At 35.7% G+C, this 26861-nt stretch overlaps 1 protein-coding gene across 9 annotated transcripts in view; it reads right to left on the bottom strand.

Annotated features, from left to right (window-relative positions):
• Positions 1-26861, bottom strand: part of ptprua (protein tyrosine phosphatase receptor type Ua) — a 480983-nt gene that overhangs the window by 164320 nt on the left and 289802 nt on the right. For all 9 annotated transcript variants that reach the window (XM_084423701.1, XM_084423706.1, XM_084423703.1 and 6 more), the window contains exons 5-7: positions 19448-19563; positions 7654-7831; positions 4470-4763 (exon numbers count right to left, since the gene is read on the bottom strand). In XM_084423701.1, coding sequence (XP_084279827.1) covers positions 4470-4763; positions 7654-7831; positions 19448-19563 — 588 coding nt within the window. The remainder of the gene's footprint in view (positions 1-4469; positions 4764-7653; positions 7832-19447; positions 19564-26861) is intronic.

The following is a 26861-nucleotide window of genomic DNA, read 5'->3' as shown; positions in this document are numbered from 1 at the left end:
GAGTTGGGGTTACGGCTGAACGCCAAGAAGAGTGTGCTTTCTCCACTTCAGAGGACCACTTTCTTAGGCGTGGTTTGGGATTCAGTGTCGATGCAGGCGCGCCTGTCACCGCCACGTATAGAGTCTATCCTTGCAGCTGTGAAAAGTGTAAAGTTAGGCCAGCTACTCACTGTCAAACGGTTCCAGAGACTGTTGGTTCTCATGGCAGCAGCTTCCAACGTGATACCTTTTGGACTGCTACACATGAGGCCCCTGCAGTGGTGGCTCAGGACCAGGGGGTTTTCCCCGAGGGGCAACCCATTTCGCACAATCAAGATCACGCGGCAATGCCTACGTGCCTTGGTTATGTGGAAGAAACCTTGGTTCCTGTCCCAAGGCCAGTGCTGGGAGCTCCTTGTCGTCGCAAACTGCTAACGACGGATGCTTCCCTCACGGGCTGGGGACCGATTCTAGAGGGTCGCTCATCTCAAGGTCTGTGGGAAGACCATCATCGTTCATGGCATATCAATCGCCTAGAGATGTTAGCTGTCTTCCGGGCTCTGAGGAGCTTTATCACAGACCTCAGGGGACACCATGTGCTAGTACATACGGACAACACGTCGGTAGTCGCCTATATAAATCACCAAGGGGGTTTGCGCTCGCGCCCATTATGCAATCTGGCACGCCATATCCTCTTGTGGTCCCAGGGGAAGCTGCTGTCTCTCAGGGCAGCTTACATCCCCGGGGTCCAGAATATAGGAGCAGACACTCTGTCGAGACAGGGGCTGAGGCCCGGGGAATGGAGGCTCCACCCCGAGGTGGTGGAGCTGATATGGAGGGAGTTTGGCCAAGCACAAGTGGATCTGTTTGCGTCTCGAGAGACGTCTCACTGTCCACTTTGGTTCTCCCTCACGCATCCAGCTCCTCTGGGACTGGATGCTATGGTGCAGACATGGCCGAGGCTACGTCTGTACGCTTTTCCCCCAGTTGCTCTGCTCCCGGGAGTTCTGGAAAGAGTTCGCAGGGACCGGGTTTGCCTGCTTCTTATAGCCCCGCGCTGGCCGGGCAGAGTATGGTTTCCCGACCTTGTGTCTCTCCTCGACGGGCCTCCTCTGGAGCTACCCGTCAGGAGGGACCTTCTGTCCCAAGCAGAGGGCTCGATATTTCACCCTCGGCCAGAACTGTGGAACCTGTGGGCTTGGCCTCTGAGGGGGCCCAGCTCATAGAGTCAGGTCTCTCAACTGAGGTTGTTGAGACCATTCTACAGTCCAGAGCTCCCTCCACGAGGAAACTTTATGCCCTGAAGTGGAGAGTTTTCACTTCTTGGTGTAGTGACCGTCGGTTGGACCCAGTTAACTGCCCAGTTGGTACAGTGCTGGAGTTCCTGCAAGAACGGTTCACTGCAGGTCTGACCCCGTCCACTTTAAAGGTTTATGTGGCGGCCTTAGGTGCTTACCACATCCCTTTGGGTGGAATGTCTGTGGGGAAAGACCCCTTGGTATCTCGTTTCCTTCGTGGCACCTGGAGGCTGAGGCCTGCAGTTCGCTCTAGGGTGCCACCATGGGATTTGTCCATTGCGCTGCAAGGCCTTTCCCTGGCCCCCTTTGAGCCTATTGAGGAGGTTCCTGAGAAGTTCTTGACATTGAAAGCTCTGTTCCTTCTAGCTATTTCTTCCCTCAAGAGGGTTGGGGATCTTCAAGCATTGTCGGTTGCCCCGTCATGCTTAGAGTTTGCACCGGGTATGGTTAAAGCTTTTCTGCATCCGAGACCGGGTTATATCCGTTATACGTTATAAAGGTGTTACACAAAACAAAACACATCCACTTGCACATATTTGACAATCGGAATATCAGATATTTCATGCTATAGCTAATACATTCGTGAATATTTTGAATAAAAAAGGAAAATTTACATAAAAGTAGATCATCATTCATTCAGCTCTGTTGTGGTTGCGGTGTGTCATGTGACAAGCAATGAAGCGTCACCATGGAAACAATAAAGTGACAGGCTTTAAATAGCGGTCACCTTGAAAAACTCACGGTGGGGGTCAGCCAGAATATTTTAAACTTACGTGTAATCAAAATTTGGTAACACTTTCAATAAAGTCTGCATATATAATATAATATAATATAATATAATATAATATAAAAGTTATTCAAACTGCCTAATATTTAATATATTTAAATAAATCTTAAATAAGTAAAATAATTACTGATAATATAATACAACATAATATAATTATATTTTCAGCATTACTCAATATGTTATAATAAGTTTTTGTGTATACTAGCAACATACATACATGAAAATAACTTGAGTGGAGGGAAAATATACCATATTATAATGCAATGAAAATATTCAAAGTTATAAATATCAAATTAGTGTAATAATCAAGTAATAATCCAGTACAAAAACAAGCACAGCAGCAACAGACTCTGCAACATACAATCATCAACAGTGGGTAGGCCTACCAAAAATAAAGATATCTGCCACATTAGCAACTTGTGCAGTATGCAGTGTGAAGTTTAGGGACTGTGTTCTTCTGCCGCTACTGACAAACAAGATAAATAGCACTCAGCTCTGAGTCTCAGAGCACCTTTGACAGTGATACATTACAAAGTCCAAAAGCGAGGTTGTAACACAAGTACATTTATACTACAGTTGGGTCCAGTTTACCTAAAAAAAAACAAATAAAAAAAAAACTCAGAGGATCAGAGAATAAAACCAATATGTGATTATACAGTACAATACTATACTTGACTCTGTTTGGATCAACTTATTTCAACTTGAAATAAATTAAATTAAAGGTTTGAATTTTTGTGGCTTTACTAAATTTGTGTTATCGTTGAGCACATATAGCGTTGAGCACGTATATGCTGGAGTACATGTAAAAGTAGCGTTACTATGACATTTCATAATCTCAAAGGGGGAAATTAATTAATCTATGTAAATTAATTTATAAAACTAATTTTATTTCTCATGAGACATAAAAATCATTGTAGTTTAAATAAGTGGCAAACCAACCCGATCTCATGGCAATTCGTACGTATTTTACAAGGTGGTAAATTCGTAGGAATTCATACGACCTCACTCGTACGAATTTGTACGATTTTTGTTAAAACCGTACAGTATTTTACAAGTTGCCCAATTTGTCTGAATTCGTACGAATTACCTACCCCTGACCCCACCCCTAAACCTACCCATCACTGGGGTTTAGACAAATCGTACAAATTCGTACGAGTGAGATCGTACAAGTGAGATCGTACGAATTCCTACGAATTAGCCACCTCGTACTCACTCGCACGAATTCGTATGCATTGGTCATGAGATAGCGTTGGGTAAACATTACTTATGAGAACAACTAGCTAGTTATAACAGATATATATTTTTATATTATATATATATATATATTGGTCTCAAATATATTGTAATATTTTTAAAAATGAATTAAAGCGAGAAGTAAAGAGTAGCTAACAAGAAAGATGCCATTTTATATAATAATGTTTATTTTTGTATAAAGGAACAACTGAGCAGTGCATCTAAGTAACTATGTAGATGCATTCAGTAAGGGATAATGTGCATCCAGCCGGTGGTTCTGTCAAAATAACCCCTGACAGGATGATGAGGACCCCGACACGAAGCGGAGGGGTCTTGATCAGCCTGAAAGGGGTTATTTTGAGAGAACCACCGGCAGGATGTACATTATCCCACTTATTACACGGCTACTTTTGCCACATAAGTAAATAATTAGACACGTAATATTGATCTGAGTAGAAATATTGTATTATGTCTTTCAACGCAAAGCTTCCACGGAGAGTTCAAACTAGACGGACATTTATACGGTATACAGTCATTAATATCACACCATTTCGCCACATAAATAATTATGGGGATAAGATATATTGATTTCAGATTAAACTGTTTTAAAATCGTACCTGTTTGTATCTCATAATCCAACAGTGTACAAAACAATAGTCACAAAATGGCAGCAGCTGCGCTTTGCGTTGAAACAAGAGAGAGCGAGTCCACGATACTGGATGGCATAATTAAATAACTGTACGTAAAATATTGAGAGTTTTAATATTTTATTAGCTCACCAAACGCAAAACTTCCACGAAGAAAAAACGTTCCTAGCAGGCGTATAGCACTGCTGACTTCAGTGATCCGGATGAGCCCACGTTATCTGCTTTGAGCGGTTGTTATCTGGGAAAAACATACCACTGGATGGCGCTATTGACCAATCAGAATCAAGCATTCCACAGAGCTGTGTAATAAAAATTTAAAATGTATAGTTCTGGTCCAGATGCTGATTGGTCAATACTGGTTGTGTTAAAATATACAACGGCAATAAGTTGATAAAGTTTGAAAAAAAATGTATTTGTGTGCAAAAATTAATTTCATCAGTCATAGATTTAATGCAGTAAACATGAATCCATCAGCTGCCTGAGATATAAACCCTGAACAAGCATACTCTCAATGGCTCCATTTACCTGCACACTTGGTTCTGCTGACCAGCGGGGGTCCTGGCGGGCCGGTTCCACCCTCTCCAGGCCGGGTGAGAAGAACGCTGATGCGATACTCTGTATCAGGTTCCAGGTGCCAGACTTTATACGTTAGTGAGTTGACTCCGTGTGTTTCAGACCACGGCGAATGACTGGCCCTGTACACAATCTCTCTGCGGATCACCGGCCCGTCGCCCACTATAGAGTTAGTGTTGAGTTGGATGATCAGATATGTGGGGCCAGAGCGCAGCAGCTGGGGTGGAGCTATCGGAGTGGGCGGGACTAAAAAAGAGCACAGGAGAAGAAAGAAAAAAAGGTTTGAAACAGAATGCATTTGGACAGGAATCACCCTTTATTTAGCCTCAGCCTGTTTTAAATTGTGATATATTCTGAACAAATAAATAAACAACCCACAATGAAATCAGATTGAAATGATAATGGATCTTGTTTAAAACAAACTTCAGGTGTAATTAATCTTCTTCAGAAGGATCTGCAGAGCTACTGGTTCTCCACACAGAAAGAACCAATACAAGGTTTGACAGGGTTTGACTTTAGCACATTTAACTCTTATGTCAACTATATTTCTAGTGTTTAGGATTAATAGTATCTATCCAACTTATATCACATTACTGTGACTAGATGAAGCAAGTTTCTGAACATACTTGTTGCAGTTCAGTTTTAATACAAGCTATTTTTTGACTGTGGAGCAAGTTTTGTTGAACTTAGAAGAATCGCAAGATATAAAATAAATTTGATATTTTCTAAATCTAAATCTTAAAGTGGATTATTTGCAGTCAGAATCCTATTAAAATGATGAGTTTGTAATAATAATAATAATAATAATAAAACAAGTGTAAAGGCGAACATAAAAAATATATATATATTAAAGTATAGTTTACAGACAAAATTTGTAATTAATAACCTGTTTAAATTTTAAAACTGCGACGTGTTGTTATATTATAGTTTCAACAAAATATTAGTAATACAGATTTATTTCAATGTCAAATAAGTGAACTGTTTTATATTGTTGTTATTAGCCTTGTTGAGTTGTCTTAAATTCTGAGATAATAAAGTACCTAACCTGCATAAATGCATGCATTGTTGGCTTTAAAGAGCCCATGCAGTCAATAATTGTATCCCTTAAAACTCATCTATGCCATAAAATAGCTTGAATGTAACTGTACACCCTTGCTTCATTATTTAAAAAAAAAAAACAATGCAAATGTAAGTAATTATAAAAAATTATATAAAACTATTATTATAATGATGTATATGTCTTGATGTGGTTAATACTTAACCTATAAATACGTAATATATATATATATATATATATATATATATATATATATATAAGCTAATTAGAATCAACATGTTTCATTACCAGATGGGTTTCTGGCCAGTGGTCTGGTACTGTATATATTGCACCATACAAGGTATAACCGGAGGAACAACTTGGCTTGGCAAATCTGGAAAATGTATAAAAATTATGCCAAATTTTGTGTTCAATATAAAGCTGATCCTACTTGGCACGTGTGTCAGTGTGTATGTTTGAACTTTCAGTTTGTGTTTTGATTGATTCCTGTTTTCCTTTGTTCTTTTCCCGCCACTCCTTCGTTTCTATGGTTACTCTTGTTATCAGTTCAGTTGTATCACCTGTGTTTAGTTAATCAGTGTCATCTGTGTTTGTATTTAGGTTCCGTCTGTTCAGTCAGTCTTTCTCCGATCTCCGTTACATTAAGTGTGTGGTACTACCTGTTCTGCTGTCCTGTTTTCTTACATTAAACTTTCGTTTGTGGAAAATATATCCTTGTCTCTGTCTGCCTTCCTGTAACCACCCGTGACAATACTCTACACACATGGCAAGTGTGTTAGGCAAATCATAATTTGAGTGTTCATATTGTAAGTAAAGCGTCATGCCAGTATGTCTTTTGATAGACAGGAAATTGCCTGAATGGAGCAGTGCAGCAATTTGGCTTGTTTAGTCGTGTGTGTGATAAAATATGAAACTGTGACGTAAATACAGCACACTTCAGCAGCTAATAACGGAAGTTAACTAATAAAGCATAGCCAATTTGAAGTACACAATTCACCCCACCCAAACAAAACACAACAACAGTGATTACTCCTTTTGTTTAGTGGATTTTCAGTGACATTACCTCAGTTCCAGAAGAAACATGAGTCATTCACGCTTTCAATCATGCCACCATCACGAGAGGCACTTGTAGGGAGTGGAATCATTACTAGGGCCATAAAGAGGCAGCATGGGGTAATTTGCATGACTGATTGCACCAGAAATTCAGTTATTTTGGGGTGATATGTCTCTGATTGGTGGTTATGACCGTAATCAGTCCGCCGGTACTCTCGAGTGCTCTAGTCAAAGAGGTTACAACTTACTCAGGCTTTTGCCGAAGAGGTCTCTAGGTGGGGACGTGATGTTACAGTAAATCAGAGAGACACACTTAGGTGTTGTGTTTGATTGGAAGTTCAGAGGGATCAGAAGACTCCAGAACGTTCTGTACTTTAAGAAGATAACCTGGCGATAGCTAAGAATAATGGCTGACTGCTAGCATGATAAAACGGGCGGTATCTGTAATCTTGTAATTATTGGCATTGGCCAAAAGCTTTTCTGTTGTATAAAGTCTGGCATTTATTGTTCATTATTCTAGTAGAGAACCTTCTACTGGGGCATCTGACATTGATGAAATATTTAATTTAAAACAGCATATTTTAAAGGGTTAGTACACCTAAAAATGTAAATTCTGTCATAATTTATATAATATTATATCTGTCATGATTTGTATTGTAAATGTGTGAACAGCTTGTAATGAAACTTAAAAAAAACGAGACATTCCCTGACTTCTTAGGTTGTCTATGGAAGCCTGTAGATTGATTTTTATGTGAAGGCTCCTGTGAGCCTTTCTTCCATTACATGTTCAGGATAATGAAGAAAGAGCCATTACTGTAATGTCAGTGTGTCATACGAAGAAAAGAGATTAAATCAAACTATATGGTATCACACAGTCAGATCCATAGTCTCAAATATACTTTATAATTGCACACCTTAGAACATCCATCAATCAGAATTAAGCATTCAACAGCTCCATGGTATAGACATATGTAACAAATTATTTAAAGACACACTAGGACATTGAATGATTTTTTTTTTTCATACCTCTGACGATTAGTTCTGCAAAGTTTGACACTGCAGCTCCATATGTTGACTGAGTGAGGCATCGGTAGAGGTCCTGCTCTCCACGTTGGGCTCCGCCCACCTGAAACCATGCAACCAATCGACGCTCTCCTACTGATGACGTCACTGAGTATGGTGACATCAAAACACTGTTACGCCTCTGAAAGAGAGAGAGGTACGTAATGCAGAATTTATCATCTATGTGATCTCACTGTCTTGTCAATCTTAATCTATATTTACACATACAAAAATGAATATTACATAAAAATGGATATGCAAAACATTATGATCAGTGAGATAAAAGCCATAACTAAATTTACAGCAGCTGTCTGCAATTGTTTGGACCACTCTTTTCTGCACCAAAGCAACATAGTTTAATTATGACACAAAACAATGAACACAAGCATTTCCACCAGATCCATGCATGACAACAACACTGAAAGATTTCCCCCTTTAATATTCATGATTAATAACTCCTTAATAACTCCACAAATCTCTCACATTGGTAGTATGGGAAGCGGAACTCAATCCTGCAAATGCTTGGAAAATTCAAGATTTATCAAGTCAAGTAGGAAATATTGTAATTACAAGTTCCAAGCACATGAATGTCAGAGCAAATTGATATATAATGAATGTTATGTAATAAAAGTAAAACATTTATTAAAATTTAGCAGTCTAAAGTATTTATTAAAATTAGTTCATTTTAATTTCAACACAGTAATACATTATTAAAATCAAAAATTAAATCTGAATTATTTAACGGACCTTAACAAATGGAAATTAACAATGAACAGTTTATTAAATATTAAATGATCAGATTTGTTTAATATTGTAACATGTATTGCTCATTGTTTGTTAATGTTAGTTAATACAGAAACTAACAATAACTAATAGGAGCTTATTGTTAATTATTACCGAAAGTCTCTTCTTACATGATTCTTTTTTTTTTCTTTTTTTTACAGTGTATATATTTTAATGATTTTAAAGGAGCGATGTACAGAATTTGGTACAGCATTCATCATTATTAGTATTTCAAGTATGTTCATGGTTTTAATGAGTTGTCTATCCATGATTTAGTTTTTTTATTTATTTCCAGGTGCATAAAGAGCAAAACAAAACTCAACGCTCTTGTAAAGAACTGGCATATATTGATTGTGTGCTTAGCAGTAATGATGTAAATCATTGATTTCCTCCATTGTTTAAACCCAACATAGTCCCTTCATTCCTTTAAATGCACAAACCCTCACGTGTTTGGACAAAGCAGCGGCTCACGCAGGAATTGATCCCAAAATTACTGAATGACAGAAAGAGCCTGTCATTCAAAAAAGAGAGATAGATTAGAAAAAAAAAAAAAAAGAATAGTTCACCCTACATTCTGGCATCATTTAGTTCCATTTTGATTTCCTTTAGAACTATTTCCATTTAGAAATGAATAGTAAATTTAAAAAAAATAATTACAAAGAAACAGAAAATAACACATTGAATTAAATGTTACATTTTGAGGTAGAAAGACGGAAATAGTATTTCTTGTAAAATGTACTCCATGTTTTATAAAAAAATAAATTAAAAAAAAACATTATTTACAGGGTATTTTTTTTGTGAAACTTCTTGAAATTTGATCTTTTCCAAGTACAAAGCGTATCTACTTTGTGTAACGGTCACCAGCTGGAGTGCCCTTGAGAGCCACCAGAGGGCACTCCACATAAGACTATTATCACTCACAAACTACATTTCCCATAACTCACTGCCCGGACTCATCATCACTTATCACTGATCACATTCACCTGTACCTCATTCACTGATTGCATTCACCTGTGTCTCATCATCCTGTTAGTCTCAGTCCATTTATACCATGTTCATTCATTCACTCACTGCGAAGTCTTGTTTAAGTGTTACACTGCATTTCTGAGCATTCTCCTGGTTTTGGATATCTTGCCCTGTTCCCTGGATTACTCTCTTGCCTCTTGCCTCTGGTCCCTGCCTGCCTGTTTGTTTGTTTGTTTGTTTGTTTGTTTGTTTCTTTGTTTTGACTGCCTGTCTGTGTATGACTCTTGCCTGTACATTGGATTACGCCTCTGGATTGCCCTCAAATAAAGCTGCTATTGGATCCACCTTCGAGTCTCGGAGCAGTTCGTGACACTTTGATGGCTTTGAAATAATTTTAGAAATATACTATTATGTATTAATGTTTTGAATTAGCTTTAATTTTATACTTTAATTTCGTTTTAATTTATATTAACCTGTTAACCGTTGCCAGTGCGCCCGCGCACTGAAGCATTATTTATTTATTTAATTCAAAATTACTATCAGATTTTAATTATTATTTAATTGTTATACCTTGACAAACTATACATAATTAAAAAGATATAATACTCAAGTTTCAGTATTTGACCACTATTGTATTCTGAGAAACTCATAGTGACAGTTATGTCTTAATTTGTGTCAGGAGTTATGAAATGAAAAAATGAGTCGATACCTTTAATATGAATTATGCGCGTCAGCCGCTTTCATTCATAAAAAACTCCGTGCTGTCGTCATGACAGCGATACACAAAACAATGTGCCTCAGGGCTTTAGCTCAAAAATGTGCAGATTTGGAGAAATATTGATAGATTCTCATAGATTTACATCATATTTCTATTAGACAGGAATAATATTTATTGAATTTATACCCAAATGCGTCGATGTAATCTTTATGAGCGTTTGGTACTCTGATTTACTGTGTTTTCAATTCATACCAATAGCCTGAGGGCGCTACATGCACAATAATAGTCCATATATAGAACATGAAGAAGAGCCATGATCATGTGACATTCCAGGACTTCACTGATACACACAAAGCTATCAGAGATCGCGCTGTAACATGCAGATAAAGATGTTTTGAAGACAATAAACATGATTGCAATGATATTTGAGTTACCTGTGTTTTTCAAGCCATGCCAGGTATTTTCATAATAATAGATTATATTTATAATGTAATGCTAATCTATATAGACTATCATTGTGCAGAACACTATCCAATAGTATATTTTCTGTCTGATTTTTTTATCTGAAGCCAAATTAGATCACAGAAGATTATTTAAAATACTCAACGTGCGTTAAAAAGTAAGTTTGGAGCACAAACATGGTTTTAATCTCATAAATTGTCGTGTATTGATGGTGTGCTAAGCTAACATGCTAGCTAGCCCTAGGTGCACCTGCTACCTAGAAGTTATACTTTTATTATTTTTTGAATGCTTACTGAAATGTGTCTTTATTCAAGAAATGCATTTGATACAGTTTAAAATGTGAGGTGAACTTTGAGAAAAGAAATTAGGGACTGAAACCCTATGAATAGCCTGTGAATAGCCAGTCGTTAGTAACTATAATGCAGACAAAAGAAATGCATATTTAGAGCCATAACCATGCTGGAGAGGTGTGAATGTGTGCAGGGGGAGACTGAGACTGAGACTGAATGGGGATCGTTTGCACCACAAAACAATAGAGACAATATACTGGATAGATGGTTAGAAGATGACAATAAATATCAGTAGCATTTTAGCGTCAAATCAAAATAAAGTCATTTGACATGGTCTTGAAAAACATTTAACTAAATACAGAGTTTTGGACTTATTATCTTCAGATTTTAAACATAGAATGTTTAGACATGTGGCTTTAGCTGTAGTGCATTTCTAGATTGCTACAGTGCCAACTTCAATTTTATTTTCATGAGGATGTTTCATAAAAAATAATTTCTAATAACTTTACAAAACTTTGAAGCTATTTATAAAAAAATTTGTCATTATGACAATAATTAATTCTACATTTACAATAAACTGCCAGGTGTCAGCTTTCAAACGAGATCATACTTGTGGTTTTAGTGCAAAGGGTTCATGAACTGTATCTGTTTCAGTTTGGGTATGTCATTTCTGGGGATTTTTCAAAAGTGGGGTTGCAGCTTAACAGGTAATACTGTTAGTAAAAGCGTGTGTGTTTTTTTTTTTTTTTTTTTTTTGTGTGTGTTTCAATTTTGTTTTTATTTCAGTTTTAGTTTAATAATCTTAGTACTTTAACTTCAACTTCAACTTATTTTATTTCAGTTCGGTGTCAAGGCCACATTTGTAATTTTAACTGTACTAATTAAAAAAAAAATTTCCTTGAATATTTGTTTTATTTCAGCTTTATATCAATAAAGAAAATTATTTTTAATAGAATTAGTTTCTAGAACAAGAACAACACTAGCTTTGAAAAACTAGGAATATTGTGATTAAGTCATATAGACTACTTTTAAAATATATTTATGGTGTTTTTTCTTCTTGTTTGGAGCAAGGCAGCCTGTGGTCACCATCTGCTTTAATTATAATGCAAATACCAGCGGGAACACTGCAAAATATCTCCTTTTTTTCAAAGAAGAAAGAAAGTCACGGTTGGAACAACATGAGGGTGAGTAAAAAAAAACTTTTCCTAAACCTCACATAGTTTAGGACATCTAACAACACAACATTTTGTTGCCTAAAAGTGCACTTTCAACTACCTTAATCTTTCCTGAATTGCTGAAAAGCACCGGAATAAATAAAACACATCAATTAAACTGGGAGCCATACTTTCTAATATCAGCACGTTTTGTACTATTCCCTTCTGCCTAAGAAAGAACATGGCGGCAGAGATTCTACAAGTGAACTGATGTACACAGACAGACAGTGTTTGTAAACTGAAGTGTGAACATAGCCAAGAGATAATCTCAGTCCAATGAGGATTTGCTCAAAGCCAAAACAGAATCAAAACAGAAGATGCAATTAAAGCATCTGAACTGCCACCACATGACAAGTGACCCCAGGTTAAATTACTAAACAGGAAAGATGGGCTGTCACTTCCTGTTTGTTGCTGCCACGTGGTTTGATTTGGAGCTCGGTCAAGTTGATTCTTAGTCCTCTGATTTCTTCTTAAAATCAGTTTTATAACCTATAATTTTCTCTTTCTACATCGGGTGAACATATCCCTAATAGTAGGCCTATATCAAAAACAAACAGAATGCTTTGACATCGCTAGTTGTATCCGATTCCCCGAACATCTGCTACTTTAGCCCATTAGCATCACTAGCGTGGTAAAGGCTGCTCTTGTTTACACTCTTCTCACTCAGAAAATCTGTTCTAATGGTGTAATGGATGTGTGTCTACCTTTGAGTGCAGGTTAGAACAGGAGTTAGAGCTGGAGGCCATGTTACACTTTCAGATATAAGAAAAAAAATCCCTTGTTTCTCTTGCTCTGGCTACCGTGTATAGGACTTCCAGGGCCCTATGTTGACTTTCTAAAAGAGTTTTCAGATTTTCTCTCGCCATTTTAACATTCACCTATATATGATGCGATAGGAGTTGCATTTACAGGTATACTAAACTCTTTTGGGATCAAGCAAAACCTCACCAGACCCACTCATCATTTTAATCATACTCTAGATTTAATTATATTGAACCATTTTTACTGATATAGATATTCTACTGCAAAGTGATGATGTCACTGATCGCCTTGAAACATGCATACTCCGCACTGCTGATATTTGCCATATCACTCTGTGTTTTCGACCAGGTAAAACAATTATCCCAACCACTAGAGACAGATTCACAAATAACTTGATTTATTTGGTTATTCACAGATAATCTTCCGCTCCATGGCAGCTTTCTGTATCCCATTCTCATTTACATATTTTCAAAATGGTGTTGCGTTTGGTTATGACACATGTATCTGTCATGTCAAACCTGGCACTAAATATTTTTATAGAGCTTGACAGTCATTGACATTATGAACTGTCTTTCTGTAGAAAAAAAAGGGTTGTACATTTCTTTCGAATTTCTTGATTTGTGTGTCCAGTATGAACAGAAGAAAGTAATATGCGTAAGGAACAATGTGAGGGCGAGTAAGTGAATAAGTTCTACATTTTAGTTAGTAAAGTCATTTTTTTATTCAGGCACACTTGCAATAAATGCAGTATAAGTGCAAGTTTAATGTTTTTATGCAAAACTGTAACAGCCTTATTAGGTATCATTTAAATGCATATGCGGGTTGTTAGCGATAACTGATATAAGGAAATATCAGTGTGAAGTGTTTTGCCTGTGGTGAAGATTTGAAGAAGACATTAACTACATTAATTAAAGGCTGGGAACTGGGAGGAGTGTGAGTCTGATGGGATATGTGTGTGTGTTTATATGCGTAAACGTGTAAAGGTGCTAATCACAATTTTTGCAAAAGTAGAGGCACAATTAAAGTGAGAAAATTTAAATGTTCACATTATTATGTGTTATTTACATGTGCCGCCTTGTGTGTTAGAAAGAGATTTTTCACAAGACTTTATTTTACATCATAAAAAGTGAACTCTCGATGCAAAAGTTCGGTCAAATTAAACAGTTTTGGCCAAATTCTAGCATGCCTTTTTGGAAAAGTAAACCTTATATTGAGTGAACAAACAATTCAACATGGCAGACAGAGTCAAGAGATGTGTTGATTAAAATGTGCTTATATTTTAAGCAATACTTGATGATATACCATGATGATTATGCGGCCTTAGAAGGCAGCTGCCGGTGTAGAGAGTATATGCAGTGGCAAAGAGGTTCACTAGGTTCAGCTCACAAGGAACAGAGCTAGTGTTGGCCTCTGTCTTGAAAGAGGTTTTCCAATTGGATTTGCATACAAAACAACCAGTGTATTGAAAAGAAACGGTGGGGAAAAAGGAATTGAAAACAAAAAGTCCTCCTAACTAAAGCCTGGGGACTCACATCCGGTGCTAAAATCTCAAAATGTAAAAGGGCCCACAGCAGCTTCAGTCACCCAGAAAGTGTTTCAGATAAGCTCTGATAACTATATGAAGAGAGGATCCAGTCAATGATGGCGCAAGAACTCTGTGTTAGTTCAAGTCCACTTCGACTGCCTGGAGAGAGAGATTATACGCTGGGAAAAAGAAAATGTAGTAAAGTTTGTAGTGTTTCAGTAAAGAGAAAACTGCCATTAAAACAATATGTGAGGTGAAAGTTTTAGGTTAGACGCATTGTAAATCAAATGGCTGATAATTCTTTAAGGAGCTTTTCTTGTATTTGCCACTTGTCATTCAAATGTTATAGTTATAACAAAGACAAAACATGTGTGACACTTTGAGATCTATATGTAAGAAATCCAACTTTAAGCAGATTGTCTTTCTCTTCTGGAAAATGTGGCACTATATCTTTTGTCCAGTCAAATATGAATGTAAATGTGGAAGTAGCATCGGACTAGATTTGGGACTTAAAAAGTTGAAACTTGAAATTATCAACATAATCAAAACTTTGCTGAAAATCCTGCTGTACACACTCTACTACATGTGCTATGTTGTCTGATTGATAGTTCATAGTTTTTAGCAAGTAAAATGGCTTTTAGTATAATTGTAAAATATCTTTAGGTTGTGATACATGTCTTTTGCTGTGAAATATAAACATAATAATAACTTACATTGTTAGTAATATTTCAAAATGAACACTTACAGGTTTACTTGACATATTGATTATCCATATCCATCACTTTTGCCCCCCACAATAAAAACTACAGAGCAGAGCAGTCTGCTATACTGTTGTAAAGATCAACATTAAAATCAGAATTTTATCTTACCTTTCGACCATAGCAATATCAGCAATTGCACCAAACTGCAAATTTGTGCCTCTGAACAAATTTTTTCCTCATCGAACAATGAGCTCCAAATTCTCATTTTATCATGAGCCATTAAAGCCTAATGTATCACATATGATACTCAACAGAAAACACATTCCAGCTTTTTTAAAGATATATAATTAAACATTTTCATTAAATATATAAACCTTAAACAATAATTCAAAATGTCAAACAATAAATCTTGATTTTATAATTATAGTTATAATTATTTATAATTATAATAACTTATAATTATTTTTTTCCTTTTACAGAGGAATTTTGTGCGCAACCAATCATCCACAACCAATCATCCAAGGGTTCTATATAAAATAGCTGATCAGAGAATGTGGAAGTGGTTTAAAATCACTAAAACAACTTTAACCATGCATGTAAATGCAAATCTGAACAAATGATCCAGAACAGAAAACGCTTGCCTGCTCTAGGAAAGAGTGAGTCAGAGAAAGTATCATAACAACAACATTTAAAATATTTAGATAGACATGTCAAGTAGTAGAACATTTGCATAATTCAGTATGTTAGTTGATATTACTCTTGTCTAGCTCTGATCTCTGAGTGACGTGCAGAGACTGCAACATTTTTTGATTTGTGCTCATTTTATAGAGTTTACACTCATCCGTGTATCATATTGTACAAGGTTTAAAATATTTAAATAGACATATCAAATAGTAGAAAATGAGTAATTTAAATTTATATTACTCCAGACAGGCTCTGATTTCTGAGAGACATGCAGAGAAATGGCAATGCGATTTGCAATTACTGTGCTCATTTCATTCATATTGTGCTCATTCACTTCACACACTCATTAAAGTGTACTGATTTTAGAGGGGTTTTTTTTAGCTATAATATCATGCTATCTCTTGGCTCACCTGTTATCCAGCAAACGCAAGAAGTGTCTGCACAATATTTTACCTATATAATTTGTTAGAATTTTTTTTATTCATTTTGAAGCCATTATCCATGCCTAAACGAATAAGGTATTCGGCTTCTGGAACATCTCATACCAAACAGTATTTATTTGATTATCATATAATAGCTGAATAAATGTATTAATCGTTTGAACACATCAAATGATATATAATGAATCAAGGACATTTGCTTTCTTGTTTAAATCTTGCTTTTTTTTCTATAGAAATCATGCTAGCAGAGCAAATATGTAATTAATTCAAATAGATGGTTAGCAATTGAACAGATTTCAACAGAGTTGTGATAATGTTGCGTGATTTTATTTGCTGGATAAAGCCATAACCAAAATCACTATGTTTGAGTGTGTGTGTGTGTGTGTGTGTGTGTGTGGTTAGGTGCAATGTAGACAATTAATGTGCTTAAAATGACCTAATTTTCATGCTATGTTAATTTTATGTTAGATAATGATTTATCTAGCATATCTAGTAGTTCTCACTCAAAAGAATATGAGACTTGAACCACTATTTCTTTATTCATAGAAAGGGATATTTATATTGTTTATTCATACAACTACAAAAAACTGCTTTAGGTGTAAAACTTAGGGGAAAAAAATGAAAAATTACTCTGTGTACCTTTAACACTAAACAACTAGTGTCATGCACCGCCTCTGAACATGGCCAGAATTTCAAGAGTATAATTTTCAATTTGCTGTAACTTCCTTTAATATTGGACTGTTCTAACACAACCAAGTTCAAACTTGTGTGACCTTTCCAGTGTAATGGAATATACTGAACCTCTCAACAACATGAATGAAAGAGTGAAACTGTTGTAAAACAAGAATCAACATGGCCTAGGGCGAGACCTCTGCTCTAATACCAAACATAAAAACTGAAGGAGAGGACATATCGGCCGGATAGGAGGCGTTCTAACAGGATTCAAAACAGCTAGATGGAGCACATCTCAATGGAACACAATCCCATCGTTTAAGGAAGCAGTTTTAACACTTACTTTTTCTAACTTGACACCCTATCATAAATGCCGCACATTGTGTGAGAGACAACAATGAGGTGAGTCATGAGGAAATACACAATATACACTGACCAAATAATATCGAGCGCATGTGTGGGTCAACAATTTAAAAATGTCGCTTTAAGAGGTGCCACACTTATAAGGCTCAAGATCTGGCTGGTTAGCATGGTGGCTTTTGAAACATGTGAAATACATTTTCTTTGCCTTTGAAGTCAAAACTTATTTTACTCGCTAGTGGTTTTGGACTGTGCGACTTTTGTGGTGCCACCAGCCAAAAAAATCACAGTCATTGTCACGTTGGTTTGGCTTTTGATTAATGTTTTCATGTCTTATATGTTGTAATTTTGCCTCAGTTACGTCCCATGCTTCCTGTTTGACGTGCTTTTCTTGCTCCTCGTGTTATCCTGCAATGTGCTCCCCTTGTGAATGTGTCATGATCTGATTGGTTGTTTCAGGTCATGTGTTTTTCAGTTCTGTTTTGTCATTGGTTCATTGTCTTGATCATGCTCAGGTGTTTCTTGTTACTCATTAGTCTTTGTGTATAAATAGGCCTCATGTAACCGCTGTTTGGTAAGTGTGTTTCTCAAGCCAAGTCTTTATTTGTTTTATGCTTGATCATGTTTGGGAAATAAAGCTGCACTTTGGTTCTATCAACTTGACTGCAGTGGACTCATTACAGTCATGAAGTAATTTTCCTGTTGTAAAGTGATTCTATGGCATGTGTGACTCAGGTTATTGCCTGAAAACATTCTGTGGTCCATGAGCAAATATGGAAGATTCCAAATTGCTTCTGGGGGGCCCTACACCAGACAAGCAGCTGCCATTGAGATTAATTAGAATGTTAATGGGTATCTCCAAGTATTATTGACCTATTAGTTTCACCATAAATCATAAACTGGATGTGAAAAGGGAATACTAAATATAATTCCTCAAGAAGTGTATGTATGGTGAGCTGTAAGTGAATTCTGTTTTCAGTGATGCATTATAAAAGGTACAGTTACAAAGTAGAGATATACATAACACATGTTAAGTGCAATTGCATTTTGTTTATAAATGCTCCTATGGAAGCCTGTTTCCGCCACTGAATAAAAAAATAAAGGTAGCTAATTGTGACTTATCTCACAATTATTTATTTTTATTTTTTTTAGAATTGCGAGATATGGACTCTCAATTTGTAGAAAAAAAATCCGAATTGAGAGTTTATATCTCACAAATATGACTTGTTTTCTTGCGATTGTGAGTTTATACCCTGCAATTCTGACATAATAACTTGCTATTGCGAGTTTATATCTTGCAATTGTGAGAAAAAAGTCAGAATTGCAAGATAAATAGTAGCAATTATCTTTTAAATTTGTTTTATTCCATGCTTCCATATGTTCCATTACATTTTGAAAGGAAAATGTATATTTCTCCCCTGATACATTTCCCTAGACATGTGTGTTTATAATACCGTTATATTGGTGACAATTATTATCTTATCACAAACAGAAAAGTGTGTTGTAGCAATTTTGGGTTGAGCTTTGTCGATGCCCTACACCAAAAAGGCACTTATCTTGTTTTAAAGATGTTTAGATATTCTACAAAAACAAAAAGGCTAATATTTTTGAAAAATATTTTACTTGACTCACTGTTATTCAAGTTTGACTTGTGTATATTTTTGTAACACTGCGCATAATGTAGAGATAAATGACATTTAATAATAAAATAAGTCCAACTATCCTCTACACATTAAATAGGGCAGGGAAGTGCAATTGCCGCTGCTTAATTAAAAAGGAAGTGCACTGAATTTTAATGTTTTTATTTTTATTTTTATTTTTTAAGGTCACATGTTTCCGACTTACAGCAGTTTAAAGTCCTAAATATAGTTTGTCTAAGCTTGCTGCTTCATTAAGCAATAGCAGCTTATGACAATTTGGTCACACTTTAGTTTAGAGTCCAATTCTCACTTTTAACTAGTTGCTTATTAGCATGCATATTACTAGGATATTGGTTGTTTATTAGTACTTATAAAGCACAAATGGCTTATTCTGCATGAACATATTCTACATCTCTTAATCCTACCCAGTTCCTACCCTAAAATTAACAACTAACTTACTAACTAATAAGCAATTATTAGGAGTTTATTGAGGCAAAAGTCATATTGGACTGAAAATTCAAATTCCCTCTTACACACTAACCTCCATCAGGAAGGGATCAGTCTTAGCAGATCGTCCGGTTGCCACACACTGAAATGTGGCGTTCTGCCCCGCGTTCACCTCCACATCCCCAAGTCTGGAGAAATGAGGCACTTTATCTGTGGAAAAAGAGAAGTAACAATTATTACTATATTATCCAATTAAAACTCAAAAAGACCAGCAAGGCAAACACACACTTTATGAGGTGCAAATTAATAATATAATATAATATAATATAATATAATATAATATAATATAATATAATATAATATAATATAATATAATATAATATAATATAATATAATATAATATTAAACTGCACACTCTATTAAAGGAATAGTTCACTTAAAAATGAAAATCCTGTAGAAGAAAGAAATTCATACAGGTTTGAAACAACTTGAGGGTGAGTAAATTATGACAGGATTTTCATTTTTAAGTGAACTATTCCTTTAAGCACATTTATTTCTAAACATTTCGGCACAACAAGTACCCTCATACCTTGACAAAGGCTACTTGTTGTGCCGAAACGTTGGTAATAAATGTGCTTAAAAGAGTGTGCAGTTGTTTTGTTTAATGTCTTGAATGAAGTTTATGTTTATGTTTTGAGATCTTCAAGATTATTAATAAATTGAACTTGGGTTCTTTATCATTCTCGTTCCACTGGATATAAGTTTGGATATACGTATAGTAGTAGTTGTATAATTATGTGTCAATATTTAGAATTATATAACCTGAGGTTTTGTTCAGTTTGGTGCAGAGACAAGTACTATCATCAATGTATTACTGTGGTACTTATTTATGGGAATAACAGGCAGTGCATAAATTATTACTATGTTAATAACATTATACTAAATACTAAAAAAAAAAAAAAAAAAATCTGTACATAATAATTTAATGATCTTTTTGTGTGTGTATATATTTCAATATTCTGATCTTAACCAACAAGTCAAGCATGTTCCCTGTTTAGTATTTGTTACTTAAATCTTTTTGGCCCTCGCAATCTTTCAATAAGGTGCAAAATAAAAAATGATTTATACCGTTTCCCCAGTTGTTATACAGTCCATTCATATCACTTATCTCTAAGCGTCATGTTTTGTCTTCATGCCCACGAAATGCCTCATTTGTTCTTATCTGCCTGTGCTTGTCAGCTCAGCATCAAATCATTACTCGCTATGTTATCAAGAGCACCGGTGCCATAACATGACTGCACTTCACCTATTCCAGACACTTTGCTGAAAATACAAGCGCTGCCAGCTTAATTTTCCATCTTAGCGAATGCAACGCGACCGATGCAAAACAAAAGAGACGGCCAGACAGGAGGTAGACGTTCAGTTCCTATAAGCCGTATATGTTTCAGAGCATAATAATGAAAAGTCTCCAGCATTGAATGCTTAAACTACCATCTAAAGAAAATTCGGTTACACTTATTTTAAAGTGTCTGTGTTACATTGTACACTGTAAAATAAAGTGTTACCAAGAATTCTATAGCTTTTACCTAGACGGGTTCTTGAAAAGCCCTTTGTTTGCATTCACACCATTTGTCTTTTCAGTGGCCTTCCAGCTCATCTATAATTGCATCAGTCTACTAACATGCCACTAATATCTGAAGTTCATGCAGTTTAATGATGGCTTTCTTATGGCAACGACTTAAAAAAGCCAGATGTGAATGGATACAATGAAATCTCAGTTTGTTCTGCCTGAGTGAGCTGCGAGGCCAGAGCTGTGGTGTTTTACTGTCTGTTTAATAGGTAACTTATAATTTGAAGCAAGATGTAGGTGGCTTAACTGCCATTTTTGTTGCTGTGATACCGTGTGAGTGTATTGGTTGCACTGATGCATTCCCTGTTATTGAATATAAGAGTAAAATAAAATTGATTTTAAGAATGACTATTAAGTCTAGTGCCAAACAAACAAGATGGCAGCAATTTTCAGCGGAGAGTAAATCTTTGTTCCTCTACTTGCGAGTGTTTTCGCACTGCCGACACAGAACTTCAAGCTCCAATATAACAAGACATTCTGTAAATAATGTGCCGGATAGAGATAAGTTGGATGGTCCAATTTGAATTGAAATCACAAAAATATTGCAAACCATAACAATGTACCCCACATGTCTTGTTATTGTAGATAATATTTTTGAAAAATTGAGAGGGCACTTACAATGTGTTCAAAATGTCCAACACAGAAGAAAATAACATCATATTATTGTAATCACATGGTGTTGTGTTAAACCTTTTTTTTTTTTTTTTTTTTTTGCATGGGCTTGTTCGGTTGGTAACATTATAAAAATAGTTTGATTAAATTTAAACTTAATGAAAAAAAAAGTTAATTAGTATTTAGATTTTAGAAATACATTTAACTAGTAGATAATGACTTTTTAAAATGATTTTAAATTTCATTATTTTGAAATCAAAACCCATTTGTTTGAAAAATGAACATTGCAAAAACTAATTTAAGGGACATTCGGACCATTTCATTAGAGCCATATAGTGCAACTGCGCCTCCAGTGACCCGAGTTCGATATCGATCCCACTCCCCTCTCTGTTTGGTCTCTACACTATCCTATAAAGGTATAAAAAAGGCCAAAAATATAAATAACTTAAAAATAAAAAAAGACAATCAAACTGGAACAGGATGGGCAGAATATTTGTGAGAATACATTTTTGCTTTTCCATAATGGATAATATGATTTTTCTGAAGAAAATTGTAGAGAAAGTAACTGTCGGACTGTTAGCATGAAACACTCCCTGAGAAGTTGCACTAAATGCATTCTCTTTAACAAAGACACAACAGCCATCAATTTTCATCTACATATTTTTTAATGACAATGTTGACCATCTTACTGTTGTTTCCATCATCTCTTGACGTGATCAAGGTAAAACTTTTTAAAACATCTCAAATTACTTTACATTCCAATTGACCTCTGTACTTCTGTTTTTGAATGGAAGAACACCTCCTTTGTGAAAGGTCTTCGAGAAACGATTGGTGTCTTGTTGACATGAACCTGAACTTTTATTTGAGGCTGAATAGTTGTTCAGACATTCAGACTAGCCACTGTCTAGCCTATTTAGAAAATATCCGTAAAGCAAACAAGGGAAATGTAGGACAGACAAGCCTGGTTGTGGTTCCAGCGGCATAATTTCGCTCTAGTTCTGGAACTGTGTGGTATCTGAGCAAAAACCTTACAGTGCTGCCTTTGGCAAGAGCACGGGATTCTGGGTAAACACAATGGCCTGTTTTTTTGTCACAATGTCTCTATAGTTCACTGACATCCTAAATCTGGCCACTGATCAGTGAATATGAAACTGCTTAATAGAATCCTCCTATAATGCATATTCCTTCTCTTTTTATTTCTGTTTACCAAATTCATAGAAGTGTATTCATGTTGGTTTCTTATGCTTAAAAACATGTTTTATATAATTGCAACAAAATTGTTGGACCAAAATCATCAATGGAAAAATATATCACCATCCTTTCCCAGTTGATTAATCACAGTGCATTAACACAATTGTTTTTTTTGGAACTGAAACGTTACATAAACGTTTACATATGCAAAATAATGCACTCTAACATAACCTAATATAATTAAATATTCACTAATTTGTACATTTCCAGAACATAAACACTGGATTAAGCCAGGCTCAAAAATCTTTTTTTTCTTTTCTTTTTTTTTTCATTTAGTTGACATATTATAGATAAAGTTTTTTATAGGGAGAATTTTGGATAACTCTTTTTATAGATCCATAAATCAGAAAATAATGTTAACATTCAGAAAAAAAACCACCATATACCTGAATAAAAAAAATAAAAAACATATATATATATATATATATATATATATATATATATATATATATATATATATATATATATATATATATATATATATATATACATCAGGCAAAATGTTATATGAACAAACCCTTCTGTAAAATATAGATAAAACTGCAAAGTTTGAAAAAACTGCCTTTAAAGTTATATTGTAATCGAAATCTAGAGATGTAAATTGAAAGAAAATGTATGTTTTCTTTCAACTAAAAGAAGACATGTTTTGGAAGCAAGTTAGCCCAGAATATAAAAACTGAACGGGGAGGAAAAAAAAAAGGTTTGCCTGTAGCGTCTTGCCTTAATGCAGTAATAAAATATTGTCTGTACAAATTGAATATGTGACTACATATCTTAATCTTTATTTAAGACAAAATATATTGTTTACAAATGTCATGCATTTTTCAGTCATGGAGATTGTTTCTTGTAGGTATTCCATATAATATTTGAAAACGGCAGAGGTGTCAAAAGTATTCACATTCATTACTCCGGTAGAAGTATAGATACTAGGGTTTAAAAAGACTTCTGTAGAAGTTGAAGTATCAACTCAAGCTTTTTACTCAAGTTAAAGTATAAAAGTACTTGTTTCAAAACTACTTAAAGTATAAAAGTAAAAGTAATGTAAGAAAAAAAAAATCTCTCTCTCTCTCTCTCTCTCTCTCTCTCTCTCTCTCTCTCTCTCTCTCTCTCTCTCTCTATCTCTCTCTGAATGATTTGACGCGATTTGCCCCGATTTCCAAATGTGACTACAGCCTCTCACAAGTTAGAAAGACACCACAACGCCAATCAGTTTAGCGATGTGTATTCAGGAGGCGGGACTCAGATCTAAACCGTTTGTGTAATTGGCCTTTTTTTTTTTTTTTTTTACGACGACAAGCCGGAATGAAAACAAGCCAAAATTAAATAGGAGTAACGAGGCTACTTTTAAAATGTAAGGAGTAGAAAGTACAGATAATTGTGTGAAAATGTAAGGAGTAGAAGTAAAAAGTCGTCAGAAAATTAATTACTCCAGTAAAGTATAGATACCCCAAATTTCTACTTAAGTAAGGTAACGAAGTATTTGTACTTCGTTACTTGACACCTCTGGAAAACGGTACTACTCTTGCAAATTTCTTATATTTGCATAAAACTTACTGACCTACAGGGGTCTTCTCTATTATGCAATTTTTCTTTTTTATTACTTTGTTCTTACGTGTAAACAAAATGGCTTCCTGATATTTGATTTGGTGGCAAAAGTATTTTTAATGTTAATAATAAAACTACTTTACTACTTTTCAAACAACAAACACAAAACATTTATAATGTATTTAGTATTAAAGAGAAGGCTTACGCAAAACAAGAAAAAGCTAGTCCATTCTAAAGTTAGCGATTCGAGGCTTGTTGCACCTGACTTTTTGGCCTTGTTTACACTGTCAGTGAAATGTGACCCAATTCCGATTTTTTGCTCATATGTGACATTCTATGACAGTGTAAACAAGAAAAAAACGCATGCGTTCGGATATTTCGAAATCGGTTTCAGGCCTCGTTCATATGTGGAAATAAATCAGATATAAATCGGATATGTGCCAATGCGACTGTCATGTAAACAGGCTGATCGGATTTTCTGAGGCATTAGGCAATGTCTCCGCAGTTTAATGACGAGAGCAACCCCGAAGCGCATCTGCAAAGGGACAGAATGGCCCAACAAAACGTTGTGTCGTCGTAGGAGAGGAATGTGGACACACGTTGACACAACATATCAAAGGTTGGCCTGCTCATCCTAAAATTTCGGACCCACAGCTCCTCGTTAAAGCCCACCACGATCTCATGAAAGTGCGTACCTATTGCTAGCCTGGCTAACGTCAGACCTCTTTCTCTTTGAGACGTGGTCTGGAAACCACATGTTCATTTTCTCGTATTTGAGGCGTGGTTTACGAATGCCCAGAGCCGTTTATTGGGCGCTACAAATTAGAGCCCGACCGATATGGATTTTTGGGCGCCGATGCCGATACCGATAAAAAAAAAGCCAGATACCGATATATCGGCCGATATTATTTATGTATATATTATAATACAGTAGCAATATTATTTATGTGTATTATAGTACAGTAAGTTTGGACACACTTTCCAATTGGTGTGTACAAACTTTTGATGGGTACTGTATATAGAATACACAGTATAAACAGAATAAATATATAAACGTTTTGCAATGATCACTCAAATGTGGTGATCAAACACTTGTGTGACAAAGATATGTAATGGAGGCAGGGTGAATGATAGAATGAGAATTTGAGCTGTAACCAAACTAGTTTGCATTGCATTTTATATTATATTATCTTCTAAATACTGTTGCATAATCTTCACTAACGACTTTGTCTTTTAATTTAGTCACGTTATTTAAAACATAACTTGTATCAATAAATATATCAAAAGTGTCACTGACAAAACCTTATCTTCTATTTTTAATCTTAATTTCTCTAATATCTACCAGTGGAGGAAGAACTCATGTAATTATAAACGTTTTCATTATGATATTATTCATTTTACTTTACTAAAAAGATCTATGTACAGTAGTTTTATACTATTTTAAATAAGTAGTAAGCAAAATGTACTAAACGTGAAACTAGGCTACTCTTAATGCAAAATGGCCCTATATAAAGTGTTATAATTACATAAATTATTGGAATATTGCTTGATGTTGTAACGTAGCAGAAGGAGCTTTAAAGGGGGGGGTGAAATGCTATTTCATGCATACTGAGTTTTTTACACTGTTAAAGAGTTGGATTCCCATGCTAAACATGGACAAAGTTTCAAAAATTAAATTGTACGTTTGAAGGAGTATTTCTGTGCCAAAAATTGTCCTTCCGGTTTGTCACAAGTTTCGAAAGTTTTTTTCGAGTATGGGTCTGTGTGACGTCAGCTGGGGCGTAATTTCCTTATATGGGTCAAAGGCGCGGGCGCGCGCGCGCATCCGTAGACCAGAGAGAGAAGAGAGCCAAAGCAGTACGCCATCAAAGCGCTCTGCTCGGCTTTAGGGAAGTCAATGTCACCAAAGAAGTGTGTTTTTGGTTGCCAGGGCAAGACAACCCTGCACAGATTCCCAATGAACCCAGCGTTAAGGGACCAGTGGATGGAGTTTGTTTTTTTCAGAGCATCAACGGAGTTGTGCAAGTGTTCTTGTTTGTTCCCTGCATTTCGACGATGATTGTTTTATAAACAAAGCTCAGATCGACGGATTTGCAGATCGTCTAATGCTTAAGGATCGAGCAGTCACAATGATAAAGGTTCGCGGTCGTGCGTTGGAACCGGGCGGTGAGTAAAAGTGAAAGTAGCCTAGGTAACGTTATAGATCCTGGGAGGGCGTGGCGCGTCGGCACAAATAAACTGATGTGGACTTTAAATTATTTTATCAACTTGAAATACAGGCATATTTTTTTAGATGTGTTCCTAAAAATATGCATATATTTTTACGTCTGTCGTGTTGGATCCATAGATATAAACAAACTGCTTCGGTGTGTCGCATAGATGTCGTCATCGTCTTGCTGCTCCCTCCCCGTTCTGTGATTGGTTCCCTAGCTGAGGCGAAAATCTGGTCCATGGAATCCATGCTGACTAG

The sequence above is a fragment of the Rutilus rutilus genome (assembly GCF_951802725.1).
Source record: "Rutilus rutilus genome assembly, chromosome: 11".
NCBI lineage: Eukaryota > Metazoa > Chordata > Actinopteri > Cypriniformes > Leuciscidae > Rutilus > Rutilus rutilus.
This window is presented reverse-complemented; position numbering and strand designations above follow the sequence as displayed.